Genomic DNA, 22465 nt, shown 5'->3' on the forward strand with positions numbered 1-22465 from the left:
AATTCAATTAGGCAAAATGCCCATGTAAGAATATAGATAATGCCAGTGCCTTAATCATTTATATTTATGAATGGAATGTTGAGAATTCGACTAGAGGACAGTATTGTATTTTATACATTATGGTTTCTACCATAGTGGGGATATATGAAACCAGTGAAAAATTGTCCCTTTGTAAGCAGTTCAGATTCTAAACCGTTGCATTTAAGGGAGTCGCAGCAAAAAGGGGAAATGATCTAAGAGGGAAGGGTGTTTGAGATTACATCTACATGTATTAAAGTTTATATGAAAAGACAGTGTCCTGGTTTGGTCTGGGATAGAGTTAAGGGAAGTCTTCAGGATGGTTTTGAATAAGATGGGCTTTGAAGATGACTTTCTAGCTGTGATGAGATGTATTCATTGTATAGCGTTCTCATGTTATCTTTTTCTTCCTAGAATGCCTAAGTCAAAGGAAATCGTGTCTTCAAGCTCATCTGCCAGTGATTCAGATAGTGAAGTTGACAAAAAGGTGAACATTGTATACAGCTTATAACCATTGTATTAACTCTCATATTTCAGGCTGGGGTTAAGGAATGAAATGAGCTTTCTGTCACAATGCATGGCATTCCATATGATTTATTGGATGCTAAAAAACAAAACAAAACACCACCCCAAAACACTAAACGCCCCTCCCAAGCCGAAAGCAACAACAAAACCCACCCCTCAAGATTAGGGTTTGGGTGTATGCTTTTTGTTTTGCAGTGAACTACTTTTCTTAAGTTGCATTTTGCTTTCTTCAGGATTTTCCTGTGCGATATATCTAGCCACATGATTCCTGAAATTCTTTGCTGCTTTGTGGCAAGTGGCAGAAGGCTTCTGTATAAGCTGCCCCTGGTGGCAAGAATTTGGACTAATTTTGAGGACACCTCCCCTGGCTCCCTTCGTTTTGGCATCTGGATTAGTCACAAGTCCAAACCAAAAACCTCTGCTTGCCCTGTCATCCATGTGTCATTTGCTTATCTAGTTTACATGGTTTTTTTCTGTTTCAGATTCTTACATTTACTGGAATACCATCTGATAGTTTCTCACTTAAAAGATGAGCCAACTTGAATGTCTTGGAGTTGATAATTTTAGCATTAACTGTTTTAAATGCATAAACAGTGTTTTAATTTATTTTTAATAGTTAATTTGTTTGTATAAAAGATGTACCAGTCATTACAAACAAAACCTGAATATAGCAATGAATTTATCTTTTTAAGAAATGCTTGGTGGTAATGCAGATATTGGGTCTTTTAGTGCAGCATGAAAAGAGACTCAGTCTGCTTTACTGAATTTGTTCATATGTGATTCTGTTGCGCTTAGCAAACTAGATGTTTTGTCAAATCTTAACATAAGAGAAAATGGTCAGGTGATTTCTTTGTTGTAGTTGTTAGGGAAATCTATTCCTGAAAAGACACAATCTAACAGTCTGCTTCAGTGGGCAGTAAGGTTTTGTGTTGTTTTTTTTCTATGACAACCTCCCATATTTGTTGGAACTCTGCTTTTAAAAGAGATTATCTACAATATCATTCTAGCAGGTGAGACCTAACTTTTTGCATCTTTGTATTGCTCTTTCCTTGGGGGCTGTGATTGCTATTTAACCATTAGTAGAAAAAGTAACTTTTTAATATCTGTTAGCAAAGTAATCTGATTTACAGGTGATACCACCTGAAGGTTTTAAAAGCATGTTTAACTTATGCTACGGAAAGAGATTAGACAATTAAACAATTAAAAAGGAAAAAAAGAAAATCTGTTTGATTTCCAGAGCCCTTTTTCATCATCTAGTTCTCTTTTTTTAGAAGAGATGCTAGCTGTCCTGTATTTTTCGTTGCAGACAGTGGAAATGAAAGTGAAATTTAAAGACTTGAAAATTTTAATTAAAACTATTCAACTGACAATAAACTGGGCAAAAAGAGCAGGCTTTTTGAAGTGTATATTGATCCGATTCTCGTTAAAGCCAAAATATGATGGTCAACTTAACCAGGAACAAAAATAGGCTCACTTGAAGGTTTTGATTTGTTTTGTTTTATTATTTCCCATCTAAATGTACAGTATTGGATTCCTGCCTTCACAGAAGGAAGATGTATATTGAACAGTAGCTTGTGACGTCTAAAAAAAAATGGGGTTTTTTTATAACTTATGAGTTGTGGCTCATGTGTTTTGTTTATTTTTGTTCCAAGGCAAAGCGGACAAAGCAAGCAGCTCCAGAAAAGCCTGTAAAGAAACAAAAGACGGGTGAAAGTTCAAAAGGTGCAGGTTCTTCTAATCAAAGCAGTAACAGAGATGAGAGTATGTTTCAGGTAAAGTTGATGATTCTTAGAGCCTGGTTAAGGTAACTATTTACATCATACTCAATATAGATTTTATGTAGTCATCTAAGTATCTTGGTGACATAGTCCTTAGTCTCCTGAAGCCTTGGCGAAAGGGGATTATGATGCTAACATGCAGATGAGATGCTCAGAAAAAGTGCTACCAGGTTTCAGCAGAGTAAAAACAAAGCTGAGCTGTGGGCAATCAATTCTAACCTTCATGTCTTTGGCCATGGTAACACTGGGTAGTCATTTTGTCTGTAAATACAGCACTTACCATAAGTATGCTATAAATATTAGATAAGGACAGCCTCTACATGGAAATACTTTCTAATCTGGATTCTTGAAAGAAAGGTTCTTGGAAAAAGTATGGATTCTTCATTCCTATTACACTAGGTCAAGGGCAACTTGGCCTTAGAGAAATAGCAACCACCAGTATCATGTAACTATTATCATACAGTTCAAATTATTGGCTATTCTCACTCAAAATCAAATCTCCTTGAAGTACACATCTAACTTTCCCATCCTCCTGCATTATCCACCAAGTGCACCCAGATCCTCGAGTGAAGGCAACCCCATGAACAGGTTTGTCTTGGCTCGAAGCAGGAGTAACCCAGACTGTTTTCCCCAATATATTCCACAGGGACTTTATCCCCTTCTGCAGCATGTAGAAGTTCCAATCGAGCAGGGCCACATGGATTCCAAAAAGGACCCAGGTAATAATAGACCCATTAGCCTCACTTCAGTCCCTAGGAAAGTTATGGAACAAATTGTCCAGAGGACTGTTACATGTCAACTGAAGCATGTGATTGGGCAAAGCCAATACAGATTCACCAGGGGCAAATTGTGCTTGACAAACCTGATTGCCTTCTCCGACAAAGTAACTCGCTCGGTCGGTGCACGGCGAGCAGTGGACATTGTCTACCTGAAATTCTTCAAGGCTTTTGACGTGGTCCCCCACAGCCTCCTCCTAGAGAAACTGACACGTTATGGCCTAGACAGGTGGTCTGTGCAGTGGGTGGGGAACTGGCTGACAGGCCCTACCCAGAGGGTGAGAGTCAATGGTTCCTTCTCAACCTGGCAGCCATTCACAAGTGGGGTCCCCCAGGTATCGAATTGGGTCCAACGCTGCTTAATATCTTCATAAGTGATCTGGATGTTGGGATCAAGAGTGCCCTGATGAAGTTTGTAGATAGAATCATAGAATCAAGAAGGCTGGAAGAGACCTCAAAGATCATCGAGTCCAACCTGTCACCCTAAACCTCATGACTATCTAAACCATGGCACCAAGTGCCACATCCAATCCCCTCTTGAACACCTCCAGGGATGATGACTCCACCACCTCCCTGGGCAGCACATTCCAATGGCCAACCACTCTCTCTGTGAAGAACTTTCTCCTCACCTCCAGCCAAGATGACACCAAGATGAGTGGGGAGGTTGACACTCTGGAAGGGAGAGGCACCCTCCAGGAAGACCTGAACAGTCTTAAGGAGTGGGCTAGCAAGAACCTTATGAAGTTCAATGGGGATAAGTGTAGGCTCTTGCACCTGGGAATACAGGACCACAGGACCCAGGAGTGCAGCTCAGACTGGGATCCATCTGACTGGAGAGCAGCCCTGTGGAGAGGGACCTGGGGGTCTTGGTGGATAACAAGCTCAGCATGAGTGAACAGTGTGCTGCAGCAGCAAAGAAAGCCAACAGGATGCTGGGTTGCATCACCAAGATCATTACCAGCAGGGATGAAGTCATTGTCCCACAATACTCAGTTATTATGTGTCAGCTAACTTTGATCTTTCACCATTAACTTCTGTACTGGCATGCCCCTTAACTCTCCAAGCTCTACTCAAAACATCATATTTTCCCTTCTTCATTCCATAGTTTGTGATACCTACCAAGAAGTCATTCAACTGAGGCAGCATCTAGTCTAATAGAGCTGGATGAAAGCTTCTTTTACCAGAATAGTACACTGACAAGCCAAGTTCACTAGAGTCATGGTCCACTATGTACCAGTGCTCCATTGTAAGCACGAAGTATCTTCTGTACAAAAGATAACACAATTGTGTGTATTTAAGCCACACAAGGCAAGCCAAGTTAAATGGTTTGGGCAGACAGTGTGGGATAGAGCAGAAGCATGATAATCAAATGTTTTGGCTGAAGCAATTTTAAACCTGTTTGACTGTTTAACCTGTGTTACCACCTAGTTTAAGCATTGTTGTTTACACAGTACTCTCAGATGAACAAAAGCCTTATAAAGACAGATTAACTGATCTTTTTTATAGACTGACTAGTCAGTATATGTATTCAAGAATGAGTTTAATTCAAAGCTTGAAAAGAATAACTAACTAATAACCACATTCAGAGCTTTCAAATACTATCTTACTGTGAGGTATATGTCTATTGCCTTAAAAGTTTATGCATCGCATTCTAAAATATAGGGTCCAAGAATAAAGGCTAATTGTACTTTCTAAGTCAAGCAAACTATAGAAAAATGGGAGGAAGTAGTGTGTGACGTGTTCAAATGTTACTGTTTAGCATAACACTTCATGAAGATAATGCAAAAAAGTCTATATACTCAGGACTCTTTACATCTGGATAAATATGGTAAATTAGCAAATAAAGTATTTAAGATAATCTACAAAACTGTATTTTACCAGGTATTCTCTGTATCAAGTCTTAAAGCAGAAAGCTGTCAGGGCAATAACAGAGTATGAAATAAAAGGGAAAAAATTAAATAGAGACATTTTAAGAAATCTCTCCAGAAAACAAATTTGTATTAACAATTAACTAAACTGAAACTAAAACAAAGACTAAAGCTATTGGGTGGCCTTATCAGCAAACACCTTCAATCAAAAGGTCATAAACACTGATACTTTACATATTATTTGTTTATATTATACCATAAGGTGAAAGCAACACATTTCCTTTTAGTAAAGCATACACAAATAGCCTCATTCAGAATACACTTTTAATGCACATTAAAAAAGTATTGCTCTTACAGATCATTTTGGAACCCAAATATACAATAGCTTGGAAAACAATATTTTAGAAAACAAAAGCCAATGTAAAAAGATCACTTAAAACAACTAAAATGATAAAGATTCTGTATGGTTCTGTATTTACAGTTTTCTTACTGCATCATCAATATCAGAAATCTGTTCCTTCAGCTGGTTCCACTGTTCTGGATTTAAAGAAATACCTGAAATGCATTAAAAATAAATACTTAAAGACAAAAGGAAAATTGTAGTGCAGGATATTGCATAATTACTGTCAAGGCTGGTTTCGTAAACAAAGTCTATGTCACAACTATTAGTGCTTAAGCAGCAACCACAGAATAGCAGAATGGTTTGAGTTGGAAGGGACCAACCCTCAGCCTCCCTGCCACTAGACCAGGTTGCTCAAGGCCCTGTCTAACCTGGCCTTGAACGCTTCCAGGGAGAGGGCATCTGCAACCTCCCTGTGCAGCATGTTCCAGTGACTCACCACCCTCACTGTAAAGAATTTCTTCCTAGTATCCAGTCTAAATCTGCCCTCTTCCAGCTCAAGGTCATTGCCCCCCATCAAATCACAGAATCACAGAACCACAAAATCACAGTTAGGGGTTGGAAAGGACCTCCAGATGATCATCATCCCACACCCAGAGATGATAAACTGCACAAACTCAACAATCCACAGTGTTAAAGCCACCCACAGCTTCAAAAGCACCTGTAGAAACAAATACCAGAGAATTGCAGCAAGCAACCATCCTACCTGCATCATCAAAATTATGAATGCTTAGAAGAATTCAGTCAAATTTCACAGAATCATGGAATGTTAGGGGTTGGAAGGGACCGTTGAGCTGAAAATAATTCATCTTTATTCTACTAATCCACATCTACTTGAGACATTCTAACCTTAGCAGCTCTGCAGTCTACCTGCTGGTGGTTTTGATGTTCCTCATTGGACCAACTTTTGGATATCTGGACATTTACGTGGTATACCTTGAGATCTAGCATTTCTAGTCAGGCAGCAACATCTTGCCACAAGTGGGGCAGCCTAATCAGGTTTGCCTCTGCATTGCCAATTGTTTTCCGCCTTCAGTGAAGTTATTACAGGAGATTGACCTGTACAAGTTGATGGGCCTGGATGCCATCCACCTGAGGGTGCTGAGAGAGCTGTCCGATGTTGTTGCAAGGCCACTCTCCATAATCTATGAGAAGTCATGGGGATCAGGAGACATCCCTGAAGACTGGAAAAAGGCTAATGTCACCTCCATCTATAAGAAGGGTTTCAAGAAGGACCCAGGTAATAATAGACCCATTAGCCTCACTTCAGTACCTAGGAAAGTTATGGAACAAATCCTCCAGAGGACTGTCACAAGTCAACTGAAGCATGTGATTGGGCAGAGCCAATACAGATTCACCAGGGGCAAATTGTGCTTGACAAACCTGATTGCCTTCTCCAACAAAGTAACTCGCTCAGTCGGTGCAGGGCGAGCAGTGGACATTGTCTACCTGAACTTTCCAAGGCTTTTGACGTGGTCCCCCACAGGTTCCTCCTAGAGAAACTGATATGTTATGGCCTAGACAGGTGGTCTGTGCAGTGGGTGGGGAACTGGCTGACAGGCCCTACCCAGAGGGTGAGAGTCGATGGTTCCTTCTCAACCTGGCAGCCATTCACAAGTGGGGTCCCCCAGGCATCGAATTAGGTCCAACTCTGCTTAATATCTTCATAAGTGATCTGGATGTTGGGATCAAGAGTGCCCTGATGAAGTTTGCAGATGACACCAAGATGAGTGGGGAGGTTGACACTCTGGAAGGGAGAGGCACCCTCCAGGAAGACCTGAACAGGCTTAAGGAGTGGGCTAGCAAGAACCTTATGAAGTTCAATGGGGATAAGTGTAGGCTCTTGCACCTGGGAATACAGGACCACAGGACCCAGGAGTGCAGCTCAGACTGGGATCCATCTGGCTGGAGAGCAGCCCTGTGGAGAGGGACCTGGGGGTCTTGGTGGATAACAAGCTCAGCATGGGTGAACAGTGTGTGCTGCAGCAGCAAAGAAAGCCAACAGGATGCTGGGTTGCATCACCAAGGGCATTACCAGCAGAGATGAAGTCATTGTCCCACAATACTCAGCGATGGCCAGACCACACCTGGAGCACTGTGTGCAGTTTTGGTCTCAGCTGCACAAGAAGGAGGTGGACGGGCTGGAAAGTGTCCAGACAAGGGCTACGAGAATGATCAGAGGACTGGAAGCCCTGCCATGTGAGGAAAGGCTGAAGAGCTGGGTTTATTCAGCCTTGAGAAGAGAAGGCTGAGGGGAGACCTCATCACCATGGACCAGTAGCAGCTTTCCAGCTATGTAGTTTTCATAAAATATGGCAAGGTCCATCAGTAAACAAGGCATATTTACGTGTCCTGTTTGAGCCCGCTGAGTGATCAATGCAACCCACTTACCCCACACTGCATCAGTTGCATGATTTGTGGAGAGAGCCCTCCTTTAAACGTGCGTTTCAACGCTGGCAATGAAAGCACCAAGAGGAGTTGTGCTTCAGTACCAATTACTTCTGAAGCAGTTCAATCTCCTTCATGTGCTGCCAGTATCTTTTTCAGTGGGAGTACAGCAGACCCCAGATCCTCTATATGCTTGATTCCCAAAAGCCTAGGGGTCAACCTCAAGTCTCCCCTGGTGCCTTTTGCCAGAGGCTCCAAGTAGGGCCAGTCTCCCCAGCTGCGGTGTAGAACACATTACTTGCACTGTGACCTGCTGGACTAACCCAAGGGCTGCTGCATGAACAATCTTTTGTTTTACTTCTTCAAAGGCCTGTGGTTGCTCAGGACCCAATTTAAAAGCATTCTTCTTTCAAATCATTTCACAGAGATGACTTACAATCTGACTGTGGTCTGGAACATATATTTGCCATAAACCCAGGACATGTAAGAAAACTCATGTAGCCTTTTTGTTAGTCAGTGGAGCCATAGCTGCTATTTGGTTAATCGCATTTATCGGGATCTGGCTCTGTCTTCCCTGCTGCTATGCTAGATGCCCACCAATACCCCTTTGGGTCCTTGAAATGTCCTCTCAAGATAATCTACCCCAAAAATGAGTGGGGCATCTGGGCCAGTCACAATATGGTGCTTTTGCCACTCGTGTCCAGTCAGACTTATTCCAGCTTCTACTGCGGTCAGTTCCTGCAATGCCTCTGTCACTCCAGAAATAAAAATGGATTCTATCCCTCTGTAGTTTGATGGCATCACAGTGTATTGTGCACCAGTTTCCACCGAAGACTTATATTCCTGTGGTACTGACATGCCAGGCCATCAAACCCACACAGTCCAATAAAGTGTTGTCTCTCTCTTTCACCTGTCTGGAGGCAGGGCCCCTCCAATTACAAACAGAGTATTTGTCATCAACATATGGGTCCAAGCAGCTCACATGGACTAGACCTCCATCATGGTTACTCATGTCTTGTAAATAAGGATCTGAAGCCCATCTATGCATCTGAGGGGCTCTGCACTGGAAACTGGAGCAGCAGTTTTCCTGGAAGGAAAACTGTGTTCTAGATTGTACCATCTGTTCCTTGTCCTTTCACTGGGCACCACCAAAAAGAGACTGGCACCTTCATCTTACCACTGACCCCTCAGACGTTGATAAGATCCCCTCTCAGCCTTTTCCTCTCAAGACTAAAAATGCCCAATGCTCTCAGCCGCCTTTCTTCACAGGAGAGATGGTCAAGTTCCGCAATCATCCTCGTAGCTGTCTGTTGGACTCGCTCCATCAGATCCCCGTCTCTCTTGAATTGGGGAGCCCAAAACTGGACACAGTATTCCAGGTGTGGTCTCACCAGGGCAGAGTAGAGGGGGAGGAGAACCTCCCTAGACCTGCTGGACACACTTTTCTTGATGCACCCCAGGATGCTATTGGCCCTCTTGGCCACAAGGGCACATTGCTGTCCCATGGATAGCTTGCTGCTCACTAGGACTCCAAGGTCTTTCTCCACAGAGCTGCTTTCCAGCAGAACAACTCCTATTCTGTACTGGTGCTTGGTGTTATTCTTCCCCAGATCACTACAAGCCCTTGTAAAAAGTCCCTCCCCAGCTTTTCTGTAGCCCCCTTCAGGTACTAGAAGGCTACTCTAAGGTCTCCTGGGAGTCTTCTCTTCTCCAGGCTGAACAACCCCAACGCTCTCAGCTTGTCCCCATAGGGGAGGTGTTCCAGCCCTCTTATCACCTTCCTGGTCCCCTCTGGACCCACTCTGACAGTTCCATGTCCTTCTTGTGTCAGGGGCACCAGAACTGGACATAGTGCTCCAGGTGGGGTCTCACAAGAGTAAAGTAGAGAGGCAGGATCACCTCGTTCATCCTGCTGGTCACACTTCTTTTTATGCAGACCAGGACACGGTTGGCTTTCTGGGCTGCAAGTGCACATTGCTGGGTGATATTGAGCTTTTCATCCACCAACTCCCCCAAGTCCTTCTCTGCAGGACTGCTCTCAGTCCACTTACCATCTAACCTGTATTGATACTGGGGATTGCCCCAACCCAGGTGTAGGACCTTGCACTTGGCCTTGTTGAACTTCATGATGTTCACATGGGCCCACCTCTCAAGCCTGTCCAGGTCCTTCTGGATGGCATCCCTTCCTTCCAGTGTGTCAACCAGACCACACCTCTTGGTGTCATCCACAAACTTCCTGAGGGTGCCTCAGTCCCACTGTCCATATCACTGACAAAGATGTTAAATGGCACTGGTCCCGGTACCGACTCCTGAGGGACACCTCGTCACTACTCTCCACTTGGACATTGAGCTGTTGACTGCACCTATGTCAGTGCAACCATCCAGCAAATTCCTTATCCATCGAGTGGTCCACCCATCAAATCCACGTCTCTCCAATTTAGAGACAAGGATGTCATGTGGGACAGTGTTGAATGCTTTGCACAAGTCCAGGTAGATGACATCAGTTGCTCCTTCTTCATCCAACAATGCTGTAACCCCGTCATAGAAGGCCACCAAATTTGTCAGGTATGATTTACTCTTAGTGAAGCCATGTTGGCTGTTGCAAATCACCTCCTTATTTTCCATGTGCCCTAGCGCAGTTTCCAGGAGGATCTGCTCCATGATCTTGTCAGGCACAGAGGTGAAACTGAGGTAGCCTGTAGTTCCCCATCTCTTCTTTTTTCCTTTTTTAAAAATGGAAGTGATGTTTCCCTATTTCCAGTCAGTGGGAACTTTCCCAGACTGCCACAACTTCTCAAATATGATGGATAGTGGCTTAGCAACTTCATCCACCAGTTCCCTCAGGAGTCGTGGATGCATCTCATCAGGGCTCATGGAGTTGTGCACCTTCAGGTTCCTTAGATGGTCTGATCTTCTCCTACAGTGGGCAGTCCTTCATTTTTGCAGTCCCTGCCTTTGCCTTCCGTGATTTGGGTGGTGTGGCTGGAGCAATTGCTGGTGAAGACTGAGATAAAAAAGTCCTTGAGTACCTCAGTCTTCTCCATGTCTTGGGTAACCAGGTCTCCTGTTTCCTTCCAGAGAGGTCCCACGTTTTCCCTAGTCTTCCTTTTATTACCAATATACCTATAAAAGGTTTTCTTGTGCTTGACGTCCCTGGCCTGCTCAGACAGTTTTTCTGTATTCTTCCCAGGCCACCTGTCCTTGCTTCCACCCTCTGTAGGCTTCCTTTTTGTTTGAGCTTGTCCAGGAGCTCCTCGTTCATCCATGAAGGCCTCCTCATTTGGAACACTTCAGTTTAAGCCAGAACAAAAGAAATCTTGGCTCCTAAAAGCCATACCTCTGTGATCTTAACTATGCACTTTTGAAGTATCATAATTCTTAGTTTCCTAAAGCACTGTGAATAACATATACTATAAGTAACATTTTGGAGAGACTATTCCACTCCCTAGCACTCACAAACCAACACAGAAGTTATTTTTTCACTTCAAGTTCACTGTACTTCTAGTGACATTCAATCAATAATTATTCAGTGCCCCACAACCCATCTCTTCAGCTCTAAATTTGTACTTCCTCAAGTTCAAGTCCAGGCAAATATTTCCTTTTTCCTTTACTCTCCTTATTCTTCCTCTATGACAACTCTATGCGAGTACAGACTCCCAGGCCTACCTCTCATATTCTCTCCAGTACGGCTCTTCAACTATTTACCCCCACTCTCCCCCCTCAGTGATCAGGCTTCCTTCGTTTCTTTCTCCCTGTAGGTGGAGTAGGATCTGAAAACAGCCAAAACTTTGAATTCCATTTTTTGGGCTCATAATTATTTTTTTTTAATCATCACTGTCTTACCAGAGCAATACGCACAGAGCTATTCCATTTTCCACCAGTCTATAGATGGCATGTTTTTTTTTTTAAAACAGGTCAGTGTGCTAACCATTATTAGGGACCAAATGTCATCAAGATGCCCGAAAATAAAAAATGGGTTATTGTCACAGATGACTCATTTCTGAAGGGAGTGGAAGGCCCAATATGCAGAGTGGACCCATGCCTTAGGGAGGTCTACTGCCTCCTTGAGGCCTGAATTTTAGTGATGTGAGGAGAAAGCTTCCTTCCCTAGTATGGCACAAAGACTACTATCCACTGCTAATCTTTCAGGTAGCAACAAGAAGTCCAAGGGCAATGAAGAGAGACTTCAGGGCCTGGGGATGACTGGTTAAGGGATTGGGAACACAAGTAGTGTCCACCTCTATCTCCCCAGTTGCAGAGTGATGAGGGAATAAACAGGAAAACAGAGGAGATCAATGCCTGGCTCCAAGCCTGGTGTCTCCAGGAAGACTTTGGATTCTTTAGTCATGAATTGATTTACAGGACACCAGGCCTGCTGGCAACAGATGGGATACACCTGTCTCAGAGTGGGAAAAGTATCCTAGCCCAGGAGCTCGCAGGGCTCATTGAAAGAGCTTGAAACTGGATTGGAAGGAGGAAGGTCACAAAAACCAGGCTGCTAGAAATAAGCCTGAGGGCAGCACACTGGTGTTTGAAGGATAGGGTGCTGGCAAGGTGGTAGGTAGAGAAAGGAGACCTATGTGGCAGCAAACACACAAGGGTTATCGATGGGTTAGTAACCATGAGAGCACCTGAGAACAGTCAGGTAGGTATTAGGACTTCTCCCTGCAAAAAGGTGGCAAGACCTTTAGACCAACTAAAGTGCATTTACACTAATGCACACAGCATGGGAAACAAACAGGAGGAGATGGAAGCCATTGTGCAGAAGGAAACCTATGATATAGTGGCTATCACAGAAACATGGTGGGATGTCTCACACCACTGGAGTGCCACAGTCAATGGCTACAAACTCTTCAGAAGGGACAGGCAAGGAAGGAGAGGTGGTGGGGTGTCCCAGTATGTCAGGGAGTGTTTTGATTGTATTGAGGTTAATGATACTGATGACAGAGTTCAGTGTTTATGGGTAAGAATCAGGGGGAAGGCCAACAAGGCAGATATCCTGGTGGGAGTCTGGTCTAGACCACCCAATGAGGATGAAGAGACTGATAAAATATTCTTTAGGCATCTGGCAGAATTCTCTTGTTCTTCTGGGGAGCTTCAACTTCTCTGATGTCTTCTGGAAATTCAACACAGCAGAGAGGGAGCAGTCCCAGAGGTTCTTAGAGTGTGTGGAGGAGAACTTCCTGACACATCTGGTTGAGGGAGCCAACTATGGGAGGTGCCCTCCTGGACCTGCTGTTTGTGAACAGAGAAGGACTGGTGGGAGATGTAATGACTGGAGGCCACATTGAGCACAGTGATCACAAAATGGTAGAGTTGTCAGTTGTTGGAGAAGTAAAGAGGGGGGTCAGCAGAATTGCCACCTGGGACTTTCAGTGAGCAAACTTTGACCTGTTTGGGAGCCTGGTGGACAGAGTCCCTTGGGAGGCAGGTCCTGAAGGGCCAAGAAGTCCAGGAAGGCTGGTGTCATTGGTTGAGTTGAAATCTGCTGCTGTTATTCAAAAAGTGCTGGCTGGAACAAAGTATCACAGGACTTGAAGTTCAGATTGTAACATGAGGGATTTCCTGTTCTGGTTGCTGCTTTCAGGTTCTGGGTTTGGGTGTTGGTCTCTTCCACTGGGACAATGGTGTGACAGGGAGAGATGGGGGGGGGTAGCTCACTGGTTTAGGGTTTATCTTGCTGGCTTCTGCTTGCTGCTGAGTTCTGCATTTTGATGTGCTTTTTTTCTGTAAATAGTCTAAGGTAATTGTGCATTATGTTATCTCATTTATATTAAACTCTTTTTATCTCAACTCTTTATCTCAACCCAGAGGGCTTTTTTTTGTGTGTTACTTTCCCTCACTTCTGTGTTGTAGGGAAACAGGCAGTTTAAACTGTTACAGCTGGACGCTGCTCAATAGGGACTTCTTAAAGGTACAGGAACAAGCTGACCCCATGTGCCAAAAGAAGAGTTGGTGGGGAAGAAGGGGCCTAGCTGAACAGAGAGGTCTGGTTGCTGCTTAGAGAGAAAAGGAGAGTCTGTGGTTGTTGGAAGAAGGGGCAGGCCACTTGGGAGGACTACAAGGATGTCATGAGGCTGTGCAGGGAGAAAATTAGAAGGGCCCAAGCCCAACTGGAAACTAATCTGGCTTCAGCTGTTAAAGAGAACAGGAAATGCTTCTACAAATACATTAGCAACAAAAAGAGGACTGAGGAGAATCTCTGTCCTTTGTTGGATGCAGGGGGAACATAGTGGTCAAGGATGAGGAAAAGGCTGAGGAACTCAATGCCTTCTTTGCCTCAGTCTTTAGTAGTAAGAGTAGTTGTTCACTGGGTACCCATCCCCCTGAGCTGGAAAAGAGGGATGGGGAGCAGAATGAAGGCCCTATAGTCCAAAAGGAGATGGTCAGTGACCTGCTGCACCACTTAAGACACACACAAGTCTCTGCGGCTGGATGGGTTACACCTGAGGCTACTGAGGGAGCTGTCAGAAGTGCTCACCAAGCCACTTTCCATCATTTACCAGCAGTCCTGGCTAAGTGGGGAGGTTCCACTTGACTGAAAATTGGCAACTGTGACACCCATCTACAGGAAGGCCTGGAAGGAGGACCCAGGAAACTACAGACCTGCCAGTCTGACCTTGGTGTTGGTGAAGGTCGTGGAGCAGGTCATCTTGAGTGCCATTATGCAGCATGTGCAGGGCAACCAGGTGATCAGACCCAGTCAGCATGGGTTCATGAAGGGCAGGTCCTACTTGATGAACCTGATCTCCTTCTACAACATGGTCACCTGCTTAGTGGATGAGGGAAAGGCTTTGGATGTTGTTTACCTGGACTTTAGTAAAGCCTCTGACATTGTTTCCCACAGCATCCTCCTGGAGAAACTGGCTGTTCATGGCTTGGATGGATGAACACTCCACTGGGTAAAAAGCTGGATGAATGGCCAGACCCAAAGAGTGGTGAGGAATGAAGTTAAATCCAGCTGGCAGTCATTCACTAGTGGTGTTCCCCAGGGCTCAGTACTGGGGCCAGTTCTCTTTAATATCTTTATCAATGATCTGGATGAGGGGATTGAGAGCACCCTCAGGAAGTTTGCAGATGACACTAAATTGGGTGGGAGTGTTGATCTGCTTGAGGGTAGGAAGGCTCTGCAGAGGGACCCAGACAGGCTGGATTGATGGGCTGAGGACAGTTGTTAAACCTCATACAAGGCCAAGGTCCAGGTCCTGCGCTTTGGTCAAAACAACCCCATGCAACGCTCCAGGCTTGCGTCAGAGTGGCTGGAAAGCTGCCTGGCAGAGAAAGACCTAGAGGTGTTGATTGACAGCCAGCTGAACATGAGCCAGCAGAGTGCCCAGTTGGCCAAGAAGGCCACCAGCATCTTGACCTGGATCAGGTATAGTGTGGCCAGCAGGACCAAGGAAGTGATTGTGCCCCTGTACTCAGCACTGGTGAGGCCACACCTTGAGTATTGTGTTCAGTTTGGGGACCTTAACTACAAGGACATTGAGGTGCTGGAGTGGGTGCAGAGAAAAGCAATGAAGCTGGTGAAAGGTCTGGAGAAAAGGTCTGGTGAGGATCAGCTGAGGGAACTGGGATTGTTTAGTCTGGAGAAGAGGAAGCTGAGGGGAGACCTCATTGCTCTCTACAACTCCCTGAAAGGAGGTTGGAGTGAGGTGGGTGTTTGGTCTCTTCTTCCAAGTAACAGGTGATAGGATGTGAAGAAATGGCCTCAAGTTGCACCAGGGGAGGTTTAGATTGGATATTAGAAGAAACTTCTTCAGTGAAAGAACACTGGAACAGGCTCCTCAGGGTGATGTTTAAGAGGCAGAGATGTGGTGCTGAGGGACATGGCTTAGCACCAGACTTGGTAGAGTTAGATAGTGGTTGGACTCAATGATCTTAAAGGTGTTATCCAACCAAAACAATTCTATGATTCTATGAACAACCTGTAGTTCACACCTGCTGTTGGAAACAAACTGACACAACAATTCTAAACTACTGGATTTTAAAAAATTTACTTTATTACACAATTTCAACTGTTCATACTGGTTTTAGGATAGCTAGATAAGGGGCTTATAAGTGCCTCAATGGAACATTAGACTCACATACTGTATCAGATCATTATTAATTTCACCCTAATAAAATTTAGATCTTTTTGCCACATAGATAAACATTTCTATCTACATCATGTAATTTTTGTCACTTGGCATACCCATCAATTTTCATTGTAGTTTACCACTCAAACTGCATATTCTTTTTAATTCCACCTCAAAACACAGCAGCTTGAAGTCCTTAGAAATTTTCCTGTACAATACTGGTACATCTGTTCATACAAACCTATTCTCAGTGGTTATTCAAGAGCTATTGAAAACATTTCTCAAGCTTTCCAAACATGTATTTGCTCCTGGACACACTAGAAAAATGTAATAAACTTTATGCTGATTCTACATTAAATGTTTTCAATCTCCAGGACAGGATGTTTGATACTTACCTCTTTTCTTGGCACAATATGAAAAATGATTAAAAGTAAGCTTTTCTAACAGAAGCAACATGACATTATGGAAAGCAGTACTACTGCAACTATCCTTGCATCCCTATCTTGAAGGTGATTTTCTGAAAATGGTTCAATGAAGGCATGCCATAAAAAGTAGTTATGGGAATAGCAATTAAAGGCACAATGGCTTATGCTGTGTTGACATTTAAAAACACAGCACCAAAGCTTGCATACTTGAGATATTTTCACCTGAACTAAAATCTTGAAATATTTTTTACAAAATTAGTCACAATAAATATTTTCATTATTTTAAGCTAATATTTTATAGAAATTGAAGATCATAACTGTTTTAAAGATCATCATTGTTTTACAGAAATGAATGTCATATTACAAATTAATAACTTACATCTCTTTGTTTACTTTTGAAATAAGAAATCAAACTGTAATTAAGGCAAGAAAATCAATTGATTAAGTTAATCAATGGGAAAATGTATGGCTATGTATATAATTCCCATATCAAATTTCCCTGTATTTGATGCCTTGTTTTCTGTAAATCATGGGGGATCCATTTAGGAAAACAGATTCAGGCCAATGAAATCACTTTGTTTTGGTGTATAATCTACAGACAAAACTAATAATTTGTTAAAATATAAATTATATTTTAAAAAAATACAATAACAAACTATAAAAATCAGATACACAAGGTTCTCCAGCAAACTGCAGACAATATTTTAACACGAAATAACATGACAATAGCATAACAATACCTTTTCTGCCAGGCTTCATTTCACCTTCTTGATCGATCCAATATTCTCTAATATCAATTAAAACTTTCCCTTTAAAGTCACGAACACTGACATATCTCATTTTGCCAATCTGTCAAAACAATATAATGATATCTTTTAGATATTTTACATGTTACAGCATTCATTTTACCAGCAGCATCAGACTTGGACATGTGATATTGCACACTGCAGTGTATTTTAGACACCAGAGAAACAAGTAGATCATGAGTTTAATCCATAACAGTTAGTAGACAAGTAAGTAATGACAATATAAATGGATGAACAACTTAAAACCACTTGAGTATTCAATGCTCAATGCAAAAGTGGCTCTCGTAGAATAAAAATATCTATATTCTTAACAGAATAAAATCCACTATTCCACTGGTTTCTGAAATAAAATTTTGCCTCTATTATATCCATCCTTGTTACTAGCTGTTGCAACCAAACAGTGAAGAGGGAGCTCTGCTCCCAAATCTAAATTGTAGTCCATTCCATATGTACAGAAATCAAATTAGATATTCACATGAGATACGCACAATTTCTAGAGGGGTGGGGTTTTTCTCCTTCCTCTTTTTTTTCTCCTTTTTCTGTGTTTTAAGCACAATAAATATAGCCAGAAATGAAAATAAGCCACCAACTGTCCTATGTCTGCTAGCAAGTCCTCATGGTACTTCATTGGAACTGTTGTTAAAAGACTATTGCCTGGTCCAGATCATTGCTAAAGATACTAAACTGGCCTCAATACTGAGCCCTGGTGTGATGGTTTTAAGGCTATACCTTTAATTTCTTTTCACAGAGTTCGAGCAGAAAAGTAAAAGAATGTAAATAAACCACAATTGGGTGTAAGAAAGCAAAATAATGATTATTCTAAACACTTCCATTGGGGAGATAGAAATGTTTAAGAGACAGTACTCAAAACAAAGTCAGTCTGTCTGGTGTTTCTCTGCTGGGCAGTCTAACAAAGTTCTGCGCTTAGCTTCGAAGATAACATACTCGCATACTGACCTTGAAAGCTAAGTACTAACCACCTCTCTGCTTCTTGTCTTTTCTTCCTTCTGCCAGGGGGGTCTGAGGAAGGCAGGGAAGGGGGAGGCAGGGGGGCAGCTTTCCTGGCTTTGGCCAGGAGGGTTTTGTGCTGTTTCTGTTAATTGTACCGTCTAGAGAAAAGGTCTGGTGAGGATCAGCTGAGGGAACTCGGATTGTTTAGTCTGGAGAAGAGGAAGCTGAGGGGAGACCTCATTGCTCTCTACAATTCCCAGGAGAGGCAAGGAAGGAGAGGTGGTGGGGTGTCCCAGTATGTCAGGGAGTGTTTTGATTGTATTGAGGTTAATGATACTGATGACAGAGTTCAGTGTTTATGGGTAAGAATCAGGGGGAAGGCCAACAAGGCAGATATCCTGGTGGGAGTCTGGTCTAGACCACCCTATGAGGATGAAGAGACTGATAAAATATTCTCCTGTTTCCTTCCAGAGAGGTCCCACGTTTTCCCTAGTCTTCCTTTTATTACCAATGTACCTATAAAAGGTTTTCTTGTGCTTGACGTCCCTGGCCTGCTCAGACAGTTTTTCTGTATTCTTCCCAGGCCACCTGTCCTTGCTTCCACCCTCTGTAGGCTTCCTTTTTGTTTGAGTTTGTCCAGGAGCTCCTCGTTTATCCATGAAGGCCTCCTCATTTGGAATACTTCAATTTAACTGTAGACCTGGATTGGTTAAAGTTATGAAGAAAAAGGGTGCAGTATAACAAATTAATTCACAAACGTTAGGCTAAATACAGGAAGTAAAATACAGCTCTGGTCTTGATCGAAACCAGAGCAAAAGAAATCTTGGCACCTAAAAGCCGTACCTCTGTGATCTGAACTATGCATTTTTGAAGTGTCATAATTCTGCTGGACACTTTTCTTGATGCACCCCAGGATGCCATTGGCCCTCTTGGCCACAAGGGCACATTGCTGTCCCATGGATAACTTGCTGTCCATTAGGACTCTAAGGTCTTTCTCCACAGAGCTGCTTTCTAGCAGTACAACTCCTATTCTGTTCTGGTGCCTGGTGTTATTCTTCCCCAGATGCAGGACTCTGCCCTTTTCCTTATTGAACTTCATGAGGTTCCCCTTCGCCCAGCTCTCCAGCCTGTCCAGATCTCGTTGGATGGCAGCACAGTCTGATGGGCTGTCAGCCACCCCCTGCAGTTTGGTATCACCAGCTGTATTGGGTTTGGTTTAGCTGGAGTTAATTCTCCTCAAAGCATTCTTCTAGTGCTGTGTTTTTCAGCAGTAGTTGATAACACCCCAGTGTTTTGGCTACTACTGAAACAGTATCCAGGCTGTGTTCTTGCAACATTTCCCTGCTCCAAGAGTATGATGAGGGGTGGGAGGGGACACAGCTGGGCCAACTGACCCAAATTGCCCAAAGGGGTATTCCGTGCCATATGATGTCAGCTCAGATATAAGAACGATGTGAAAGAAGGAAGTAAGGGGGGCATTTGTCCATGGCATCTGTCCTCCAAAGGAACCACCAAGTGTAGAAGGCCCTGCTTCCTGAGACCGACCATCGTCCTGCTGATGGAAAGTAGAGACTAACATCTCTCTCTGCTTTTCGCTTCTGTGCGGTCTTGCTTTTGCTTATCATTATTATTAAATTGCTTCTATCTTATAGCTGGCTTTTGTTATACTTTCCCCTCTCCCCTGTCCATCTAAGGGGGAGTGATAGAACGGCTTTGGTGGGCATTTGGCCCCTAGCCAGGGCCAAAACACCACATCAGCGAACTTGCTGAGGGTACACTCAATCCCCTGACCCCTAGGGAACACCACTGGCCACAGGCCTCCAACTGGACTCTGCGCTGCTGATTACAACTCTCTGAACTCTGTTGTTGAGCCAGTTACCAATCCACCTCATGGTTCAATCATCTAACCCACTTTTCTTGAGTTTACCTGCAAGGATGTAATGGGAGAAGGTATGAAAAGCCTTGCTGAAGTCATCTATCCATTTGGTCATGCCTTCATAGAAGTCTATCAGATTAGTCTAGCAAGATTTCCCCTTAGTGAACGCATGCTGGCTACTCTTGATAGCCCTCTTTTCTTCCATGTGTTTAGAGATGGCCTCCAGAACGAGCTGCTCCATCACCTTTCCAGTGATGGAGGTGAGGCTGACTGGTCTGTAGTTGCCCAGGTCTTCCTTCTTGCCCTCTTTGAAGACTGGAGTGACATTGGTCCGGCATTCTCCTTCAGAAACTCATGGCACATGGCTTGGATAAGTGCACTCTGCGCTGGATAAAAAAGTGGCTGGATGGCCAGGCCCAAAGAGTGGTGGTGAATGGAGTTGAGTCTGGCTGGTGCCTAGTTACTAGTGGTGTCCCCTAGGGTTCAGTACTGGGGCCTGTCCTTTTTAATATCTTTATCAATGATTTGGATGAGGGGATTGAGTGCACCCTCAGGAAATTTGCAGATGACACCAAGCTGGGTGGCTGTGTCAATCTGCTAGAGGGTAGAGAGGCTTTGAAGAGGACCTGGGCAGGTTAGATCGATGGGTGAAGGTTAATTGTATGAAGTTTAACAAGGCCAAGTGCCAGGTCTTCAGCCTGGGTCACAACAACCCCATGGTAAACTACGGATTTGGGGATGTGTGGTTGGAAAGCTGCGACTCGGAGAGAGACTTGGGGGTTCTGGTTGACAGTCGATTAAATATGAGTCAACAGTGTGCCCAGCTGGCCAAGACAGCCAATGGCATCCTGGCTTGTATTAGAAACACTGTGGCCAGCAGGAATGGGGAGGTGATCATCCCTCTGTGCTCAGCACTGGTGAGGCCACACCTCAAGTATTGTGTTCAATTCTGGGCCACTCACTACAAGAGGGATATTGAGGTTCTGGAGCGTGTTCAGAGAAGGGCAATGAGGCTTGTGAAGGGCGTGGAGCACATGATCTATGAGGAGTGTCTGAGGGAGCTGGGGTTGTGCAGTCTGGAGAAGAGGAGGCTGAGGGGAGACCTCATCGCTCTCTACAACTACCTGAAGAAAGGTTGAAGTGAGGAGGGGGCCAGACTCCTCTCCTTGGTGGCAAGCAACTGGACTAGAGGAAATGGTTTCAAGCTGTGCCAAGGGAGGTTCAGGCTGGGTGGTAGGAAATACTTCTTCACAGAGAGGGTTATCAAACATTGGAATGATCTGCCCAGGGCAGTGGTGGAGTCACTGTCCCTGGAGGTGTTCAAGCAGTGTGTGGACCTGGCGCTTAGGGGCACGGTTTAGTGTTGACCCTTCTGTGCTGGGTCGAAGGTTGGACTGGATGATCTTTGAGGTCTCTTCCAACTGGATGTTTTCTGTCATTCTGTGATTCTCTTCCAGTCCTGAGGCACCTCCTCCATTCTCCATGATATTTCAAAAATGAACAGCAACATCATCAGCCAGCTCCCTCAGCACTGGTGGATGCACCCCATCAGGGCCCATGGATTTGTGTGAGCCTCACTGACCAGTGGAGTGTCTTCCTCCTTCCAGTTTTGCTCTCTTGCCTCCAGTGTCTGAGATTCCTGAGGGCTGGTCTGAGCAGTAAAGACTGAGGCAAAAAAAGCATTCAGTAATTCCACCATCTCTTCATTGTCTGTCACCATGGCTCCCACCTCATTTAACAATGGACCCACTTTTTCCCTATTCTTCCTTTTGCTGCTGATGTATTTTAAAAAGCCCTTCTTGTTATCTTGCACCTCCCTAGCCAGATTTAGTTCCAAGAGAGCTTTCGCCTTCCTTGTTGCATCTTGGCATGCTCTGACGGTATTTCTATAGTCCTTGTTATCATTTCAGTCTGTTGAGGTCTTCTAAGTAAAGGTCTGCAATTTTCCCAGGTCATCTATTGATGTCAGACCCAAATAAACGTTGGGCACCAAATAAACTGTTGTATCTGAGGCTAAACTATAGCAGTTGCTTGATCCCACAATGACCTCTCCTCAGCAGAGAGGGGGAATTGAGAAAAGGACAGAAGACCTGTAGGTTGAAACGAAAATGGATTTAATGAAACAATAAAACTAATACCAATATGTTACCCCCCCCATCCCGATTTGGGCTGCCATTGGGTGACGAATGAAGGCATGAACCCTGTTGCCATATAGCAATGAGATTCCAGAAATGCAGAGAGAAGAGAATCTCAGAAGTCCTCCCAGAAGTCCTTTATTGCTGCGTTGTAGAATCCTTAGTGTTACAGAGTCTCAGAGCCTCACTTACAGAAGTAGTCCTGGAAGCGTTTAACAGACGAAGCAGCTAACAGAAGTCCCAAGCATATCCCTCGCAGCATCCCTACACCGAAGCCTCTGTCAGTGTGAGCTGAAATTCCCCCCACACCAACAATAACCAGGCTAGCTCAGTCTAAACAATTCCATTGGCTGCTACTACTATTCATCTAACCTAAACAATATTTACAACGAATGAAAAAAGATCATACTCCATTCCGGCTATCTCAGATGTAGATGATTC

The 22465-nt window shown here is 43.9% G+C and overlaps 1 protein-coding gene across 1 annotated transcript in view; it reads left to right on the plus strand.

Moving 5' to 3' along the window:
• The first annotated feature begins 433 nt into the window (after positions 1 to 433).
• LOC128979905 (activated RNA polymerase II transcriptional coactivator p15-like) overlaps positions 434 to 22465 on the plus strand; it is a 40092-nt gene continuing 18060 nt past the window's right edge. The window contains exons 1-2 of the mRNA XM_054398303.1: positions 434 to 505; positions 2196 to 2315. Coding sequence (XP_054254278.1) covers positions 434 to 505; positions 2196 to 2315 — 192 coding nt within the window. The remainder of the gene's footprint in view (positions 506 to 2195; positions 2316 to 22465) is intronic.

Source organism: Indicator indicator (genome assembly GCF_027791375.1).
Source record: "Indicator indicator isolate 239-I01 chromosome W unlocalized genomic scaffold, UM_Iind_1.1 iindW_random_scaffold_75, whole genome shotgun sequence".
Lineage (NCBI taxonomy): Eukaryota > Metazoa > Chordata > Aves > Piciformes > Indicatoridae > Indicator > Indicator indicator.